The following is an 8,438-nucleotide window of genomic DNA, read 5'->3' as shown; positions in this document are numbered from 1 at the left end:
TGGAATCTCACTGTGTCCCTCAGGCTGGAGTGCAGTGGCGTGACCTTGGCGTACTGCAACCTCCACCTCCCAGATTCAATGATTCTTGTGCCTCAGCCTCCTGCGTAGCTGGGATTACAAGTGTGCACCACCACACCCATTAGTTTGACTATGTTGGCCAGGCTGGTCTCAAACTCCTGACCTCAAGTGATCTGCCCGTCTTGGCCTCCCAAAGTGCCACCGTTTCCGACCCGTAATGTCTTTTTTCTGTCCCAGTAGCCCATCCACGATACCACGTGACACTTATTACGTCTGTTATGGCTGTTAAGCTTCTCTTGGCTTTGATACTTTCTCTAGCTCTTGTTTTTGATGACCTTGACGGTTTGAGAGATATATTTATAGGATGCCCCTCTATTGGAATTTGTCTGATGCTTTTCTCAAAATTAGACTTGAGTTGTGGATTTTGGGGACAAAGACCATAGAGGTAGAATGCCATTTTTAATCACATCATATCAAGGGTACATATTACCTTTTGATTACTTTTAATATGCTTTTCAGATGTGTTATTTCAACGCTTTGCAAAGATTTTCATTGGCTGTCTTGCAGCGGTTACTAGTGGTATGATGTATGCTCTCTACTTATCAGCATACCATGAACGGAAATTCTGGTTTTCCAACAGGCAGGTAAGAAGAAAGAATTTTGAGCACATGAAACTTTTTTCCCAGGGAACCAGAATATATGTATGATAAGTATGACAAGTGCTGTCTTATTTATGGCTATTAGGAGCAAAGTGCTCCAGAAGCTGTTTTGAGAATATAGTTACAGTATCAACCTTAAAATACTTAATAGTATATTTTATAGAATAAAACTATGAGGGTGCAATTAACTTATCAGGACTTCTGATGACAGTGAAATGTTAGCGAGTTTAGCCAGCCTTTTCATAGTTTTGGTAGGTAGTTCACATTTCAGAAACAATCTGTGGAAGTTTTAGTATTAAAATATTTTAATTTTTAGATCACATGATTAGAATGTTTTTGAGGGAGTTGAAAGGGATTAACAGGCATCACATAGTATTAAGATTTTGCCTCATTACTGTGTTTAGTGTTTGGTTTTCAATCATGTATATTTCTACAGATTCTTCAGTTGCTATAGTTGTATTCATAATTTCATAGTTTGACTTTTGAATAAGTTTGTTTGCAAAGTCCTCTTGGCTTTGTAGAGTTTTTAAATTTTTGAGCCCAAACTGGGTTTTTTGTTCTTATTTTTTAGTCAAACTGACCAAGTATTTTAAAGCAATTGGTTTAATTAACACCATCAAGACATTTAACTAATGACTATGTCTGTCTTGATTTAGCTATTACTGTAGCATGTATTATTTCCTTGGAAATGTTATGCAGGTTAACTGCAGTTCTCAACAGTGGATGTATGACAGAATCATCTAGGGAGCTTTCAAAGATAACCTCCCTCTCAGATTCTTAGGTAGAGGCAGTGGGACATGCTGTGATCAGTATGTCGATGAATATTTTTAGGTGATTATGTTGTATAGGCAGAACTGAGAATAACCAAAGCTTTGAAAATTAGAAGGCCTTCATTAAGAACTTTGTTTTGGCTGGGTGCGGTGGCTCAAGCCTGTAATCCCAGCACTTTGGGAGGCCGAGACGGGCGGATCACGAGGTCAGGAGTTCGAGACCATCCTGGCTAACACGGTGAAACCCCGTCTCTACTAAAAAATACAAAAAGCTAGCCGGGTGAGGCTACAGCGGGCGCCTGTAGTCCCAGCTACTCGGGAGACTGAGGCAGGAGAATGGCCTGAACCCGGGAGGCAGAGCTTGCAGTGAGCTGAGATCCGGCCACTGCACTCCAGCCAGGGCGACAGAGCGAAAAAAAAAAAAAAAAAGAACTTTGTTTTACAAAGCTTTGTGTATGGGTCAGGAGCATTGGCAGAATCTGGGAGCTTTTTCAGAATCATAGACTCTCAGACTCCACTTTAAAATCAGAATCTACGGTTGAATAAGGTCTTCAGGTGTTTCATATACCCAGTAGACTTGAGAAGCACTGATTGAGAGTTTACATCTTTGAAATCTTAGAAACAAATGTTTGCAGTCATAAAAAAAAATTTAAAGTAATGTTTAGGTCAGTAAGCTCTTAGTTCATTCAGACTGCTGTAACAAAGTACCATAAGCTTATAAACAACAGAATGGCTTATAAACAGCAGAAATTTATTTCTTACAGTTCTGGGTGCTGAGAAGTCCTAGGTAAGGCATGGGCAGATTTGATGTCTGGTGAGGGCTTGCTTCCTGGTTTATAACAGGGATCATCTTGCTGCATCCTCACATGGTGGAAGGAGCAAGGGATCTCTGTGGGGCCTCTTTTATAAGGACATTAATCCCATTCATGAGGGAACTGCCCTCATGACCTAATCACCTCCCAGATATCCCACTTCCAAATATCTTCTCATTGGGTGTTAGGTTTCAGCATATGTATTTTAGGAGGACACATATATTCAGACCATAGCAAACTCAAGATGGGGCAAAATAGATCTGAAAAGACTTCCTCTTGGAGAGTCACAATATATAAGATATACTGAAACTCTGAAAAGTCTTATAATAAAGCTATTTAACTTTGTTTAATCTAGTCTTTCTCAGAACTTATTAACTACAGAATTCTTTTTTGGTAACATCCGTTAACATTTTAGGAAGTTCTGTTGATCAAACTTTGTGAAAAGTGCTCTAATATCTTTTGTTTTTGTATTAATTGATACATATTATGCATAAAAATAATTCATTTGATTTTAAAAGATTATAGATTCATAAAATTTTGATTCAGTCTAAAAAGCACAAAGCCTCCTAATGTTATTTTTACTATTATATTCTTAGTTCTAATTAGCCTGATTGTAGGAATTTTAAGATTTGCTGTACCTCTGGAAGTTCATGTATAGAGTACTGATTAAGTATCTGTTGCTCTTGCAAAGTACTAATTAAAGACTTGCTGTTCTGGATACATAGAGATGTGGAACAGTAATAGAAAATATGACTTTCTTCTTAAACTTGTCTTTTTATTATGGAGTCTAACACTTCAACTGTCGTTCATTATTGCCTGTCTTACTATTCTTGCTATTCTTAGGGGATGTCTTGTGGTTTTCCTTCTAGATTTTCCTGATATATATTATATATAACAAGTGATGACTTGTGATTTACAATTCATTTTAAACCTTAATGTTTCATTAAAATTATTGTCAGATTACTAAAAAATTAAGTTCCTCATTAATGGAGCCACTAGTAATTAAAGAAAATTCATGTCTTTGAATAAAAGGATAAATATTATTAATATGTTAATTTGGAAGGTGAGAATTTAGAAGGTGAGAAGGAAGACAGAAGATTGAGGCTGAAATTTATTTTATTTTATTATTATTATTATTATTTTGGAGACAGAGTCTCACTCTGTGTCCCAGGCTGCAGTGCATGGTGTGATCTCAGCTCACTGCAACCTCTGCCTCCTGGGTTCAAGCGATTCTCCCGCCTCCCGAGTAGCTGGGGTTACAGGCACACACCACGATGCCTGGCTAATTTTTTTGTATTTTCAGTAGAGACAGGGTTTCACCATGTTAACCAGGCTAGTCTCAAACTCCTGACCTCAAGTGATCCACCCGTTTCGGCCTCCGAAAGTGCTGGGATTACAGGCGTTAGCACGCTGGGCCAGAGGCTGAAATTGAAAACTTCAGAAAATCCAGCCTAGACAACATTGTGAGACCCCCTTCTTTACAAAACAAAACAAAACAAAACAAAAAAAACGTCGGCCATGTGCCTGTAGTCCTAGCTACTGGGTAGGCTGAGGTGGGAGGATCATTTGAGGTTTCAGTGAGCCATGATTGTGCCTCTGCACACCAGCCTGGGTAACAGAGAGAGACTCCATCTCTTGAAAAGCAAAAAAAATTAAATCTTAGGCCCGGGCCCTAAGATTACAGGTGGTAGCTCATACCTGTAATCCCGGCACTTTGGGAGGCCAAGATGGGCAGATCATGAGGTCCGGAGATCGAGACCATCCTGACTAACACAGTGAAACCCTGTCTCTACTGAAAATACAAAAAAATAGCTGGGCGTGGTGGCGGGCGCCTGTGGTCCCAGTGGTCCCAGTTACTCAGAGGCTGAGGCAGGAGAAGGACATGAACTCAGGAGGCGGAGCTTGCGGTGAGCCGAGATTGCACCACTGCACTCCAGCCTGGGCGACAGAGCAAGACTCTGTCTCAAAAAAAAAAAGAAAAAAATTCAATTTTAAATAACTATTTCATTTTCTTTTAGGAGCTTGAACGGGAAATCACGTTTCAGGGTGACAGTGCCATTTATTATTCCTATTATAAAGATATGTTAAAGGCACCTTCATTTGAAAGAGGTATGATAACCACAGTTACATTTTTAATAACAATATTTTCCTTTTTCTTTTCTTTTCTTTTTTTTCCCCCCAAGATGGAGTCTTGTTTTGTCACCCAGGCTGGAGTGCAGTGGTGCGATCTCGGCTCACTGCAGCCTCCACCTCCCGGGTTCAAGCAATTCTCCTGCCTCAGCCTCCCGAGTAGCTGGGATTAAAGGCGCACACCACCACGCCCGGCTAATTTTTGTATACTTAGTAGAGACGGGGTTTCACCATGTTGGCCAGGCTGATCTCGATCTCCTGACCTCATGATCCGCTTGCCTTGGCCTCCCAAAGTGCTGGGATTACAGGCGTGAGCCACCGCGCCTGGCCATAATGTCAACATTTTTTCTTAAATAAAACATTGTTCTTCTATTTTAGAACCTTTCCTCCTCCTTTTATTTTTACTCGACATGTAGTAATTGTGCATATTTATGGGGAGTGATATTTTCATATTATACACAATGTATAATCATCAAATCAGGGTAGTTAGCATATCCATCACATTGGACATATATCACTTCCTTGTGTTATGAATATCCAAAATCAACTCTCAACTTTTTGAAAATATACACTAAATTGTTGTTAACCATATTCATTCTATAGTACTACAGAATACTAGAAGTTATTTTTCCTATCTAGCTGTAATTTTGTATCCATTAACCAATCTCTCCCTATCCTCCCCTCCCCTCTGCTCTTCCCAACCTCTAATAATCTCTGTTCTACTATATTGGGACCTTTCATGTGGGGATTTGTCTCAGAATATAGATATTTCTCTTTATTGTGCTAAATTTTTAAAAAGTGGAAAATGCAGCATGGAGTATTCTATTTGGGATCTTGATAACAATATTAAATATTTAAGGACTAATGAATGACATGTTTAATTACCGTGAAGCAGAATAAATAATCTGGAGAAAAATCTTTCTGTCTTTAGGTGTTTATGAACTGACACACAATAACAAAACTGTATCTCTGAAGACTATAAATGCAGTGCAGCAAATGTCTCTATATCCGGAACTTATTGCTAGCGTTTTATACCAAGCCACTGGTAGCAATGTATGTATTTTTCTTTGGACCCTATTATTTATTTTCTCATGTAGTCATGAATCCTCGAATTATTTAATGCCATCCTATTATCTTGTTCTCATTCTGTTTTTTCCACATAGGAGATTATTGAGCCAGTGTATTTCTATATTGGCATTGTTTTTGGATTGCAAGGAATATATGTTACTGCTTTATTTGTTACAAGTTGGCTTATGAGTGGAACGTGGCTAGCAGGAATGCTTACTGTTGCATGGTTCATTATTAACAGGTAAGAAAGCTGTTTTAATTGATTTTTTAAAACTTTCTGTGACTGTAGTAGTCAGAGTTCTGAAAATGCCTCCCCTCCCCAACATTCCTCACTCTAATTCTCAGAATCTATGAATATGATGAGATGCCATTCCCATGATTATGATACTTTATATAGCACATTAGACAGATTGGAAAGATTACCCTGTGGGCCTGGTCTAATCACATGAGCCCTTAAAACCAAAGTGCTTTCTCCAGCCTGTGTAGAAAGAGAGGTCAGAGAGATTTGAGGTATGAGAAGGATTTTCTGCACCACTACAGGTATGAAACAAGGAGGAAATGAATTCTGCTAGTAGCCAATGAGATTGTAAGAGGACTACAAGCCCCTGATGAAAACTTTAGCCCTGGCTGATGCCTTGATTTTAGCTTAGGGATGCTAAGCAGAGCATCCAGCCATACTCTGCTGGTCTTTATGAGATAATAAATTTGTGTTGTTTTATGCCACTACATGCAAAAATTGAGACATAATATACCAGCATATTCTTTTGGATCTTTTTCTTTTTTTTAATTCATCCTAATCCTTAGAATCTGAATTTTGGGTCTTCTTCTAGGTGAATGTGTGTGTATATTCATCTATGTATTTGTATATGTATTTTTTACTAAAATCAGTAAATTACCAAAAAAAAAAAATAGTTTTTTTTGTTTTGTTTTTTTGAGATGGAGTCTTGCTCTGTCACCCAGGCTGGAGTACAGTGGCGCGATCTCAGCTCACTGCAAGCTCCACCTCCTGGGTTCCCGCCATTCTCCTGCCTCAGCCTTCGGAGTAGCTGAGACTACAGGCGCCCGCCACCATGCCTGGCTAATTTTTTTGTATTTTTAGTAGAGATGGGGTTTCACCATCTTGGCCAGGATGGTCTCGATCTCCTGACCTCGTGATCCACCCGCCTTGGCCTCCCAGAGTGCTGGGATTACCAGTGTGAGCCACTGCGCCTGGCTGCAATACTTTTTTTTTTTTTAATGCTGCTTTCTCTGTTCAACTGTCACTGCCTTTACATTTCAGTAACATTTTATCTTACCTAATACCCGACCTTGTTACAGTTTCCCTGGTTGACCCTAAAATACTCTGTATAGCTGATTTATGCAAATCAGGATTTAATCCAGGACTCCATAGTGCATCTGGTTGTTCTGTTCCTTGATACTCTAAATCTAACATAGTCCCCCTTTTTATGTTGAAGAGACTAAGTCTTGTTGCATCCTGTGGTGTCATTTAGCTTTTACCTTTATCTCCTGTGTTTCTGTAATCTGGAAATTATATGTAAAGGCTTGATGGGTTCAAAATAAACAGTTCTGGTTGAAATATATGCTAGATTATATATTTTTCATATTCTATGACAGTAGAAGTTATATTTAATTGATCAACCCCTAGTGAAGCTGAGATTGACTGCTGGTTTGGGGGAATGGCAGTCTGATCTCTCCATTGAATAGTTATGTTTTTCTCTAATAACTGGAGAATAATCTGTGTGGTGTGTTTTAGCACCAAATGAATGTCCTTTTTGCCATTAAGCATTTACCTAATAGTTGTAACACCAGTTTATAACCTTTGCCTTAAAGTAATAATTTTATTAGGGTTTATAAAATTATATTTTTCTATTTTTATTAGCTACATTCTTCATTCTTCAAAAGTAGAATTTTTCTTCATTAACCAGGGCTTTTTGGTTACTTTAAATTTTTTTTTTTTTCCCTTTGAGACGGAGTCTTGCTCTGTAGCCCAGGCTGGAGTGCAGTGGCACGATCTTGGCTCACTGCAAGCTCCGCCTCCTAGGTTCACGCCATTCTCCTGCCTCAGCCTCCTGAGTAGCTGGGACTACAGGCGCCGCCACCATGCCCAGCTAATTTTTTGTATTTTCAGTAGAGACGAGGTTTCACCGTGGTCTCAATCTCCTGACCTCGTGATCCACCTGCCTCGGCCTCCCAAAGTGCTGACATTACAAGCATGAGCCACTGCTCCTGGCTGGTTACCTTCAAATTTAGTCACTGTTAGAAAGTGAGGACAAATGCTTAATTTCAGTTTACCAGGTTCTAAATAAGAGATTAATTTAATAGCTTTCCCAGATAGTGACAAAAACCTTTGATTCTGGTGTTCTGTTTTCTAAGCATCTTTCTGTACTCATGGGTTTTTATTGATTCAATGATTCATTTTAATTCATTTCATTGATTCAGTCCATTATGATCAATGTTCTTCTGTTGCTCAAATTGTCACAACCTTGGTTAATAGGCATACCTTTCAGGCTGGCTCCTGAGTTCTTTTGACACAACTTGGTTAATCTTTGAAAGCTTTCTTGTTTTCTGGCTCAACAAGGTGAGTAGGTTTGCACTTTTGCTGCAGAAGATTCGTAAACAGCCATTTCTCGTTGGAGCTTTGGTTCCTTTTAGTGTAGAAAATCCAGTCTGGCAACTAGGAGGACAAGATGATGTTTTGTTATGTCAGAAAGTGCCTGTTAGAGGACATTTTGAGTTGCTGTGTACTTTTCTAAAATTCTATTAGGATTTATTTTTAGAAAGAAAGTTATAATAATACTCATAGACTAGGTTTAGAAAGTCTTATATTTTATGGCTGGGCGCAGTGGCTCTCGCTTGTAATCCCAGCACTTTGGGAGGCCGAGGTGGGCGGATCACAAGGGCAGGAGATTGAGACCATTCTGGCTAACACAGTGAAACCCTGTCTCTACTAAAAATACAAAAAATTAGCCGGGTGTGGTGGC

The 8,438-nt window shown here is 39.1% G+C and overlaps 1 protein-coding gene across 1 annotated transcript in view; it reads left to right on the top strand.

The window, feature by feature from the left end:
- The window catches only part of DPY19L4 (dpy-19-like 4 (C. elegans)), a 78,083-nt gene that overhangs the window by 12,750 nt on the left and 56,895 nt on the right, over positions 1–8,438 (top strand). The window contains exons 2-5 of the mRNA XM_011937200.1: positions 538–662; positions 4,278–4,368; positions 5,321–5,442; positions 5,553–5,698. Of these exons, the coding sequence (XP_011792590.1) occupies positions 600–662; positions 4,278–4,368; positions 5,321–5,442; positions 5,553–5,698 (422 nt within the window). The 5' untranslated portion in view covers positions 538–599. The remainder of the gene's footprint in view (positions 1–537; positions 663–4,277; positions 4,369–5,320; positions 5,443–5,552; positions 5,699–8,438) is intronic.

This window comes from Colobus angolensis, unplaced genomic scaffold, assembly GCF_000951035.1.
Source record: "Colobus angolensis palliatus isolate OR3802 unplaced genomic scaffold, Cang.pa_1.0 Scaffold16, whole genome shotgun sequence".
Taxonomy (NCBI): Eukaryota; Metazoa; Chordata; class Mammalia; order Primates; family Cercopithecidae; genus Colobus; species Colobus angolensis.
The sequence above is the reverse complement of the archived record's forward strand: the minus strand, read 5'-3'. Positions and strand labels throughout refer to the sequence as shown.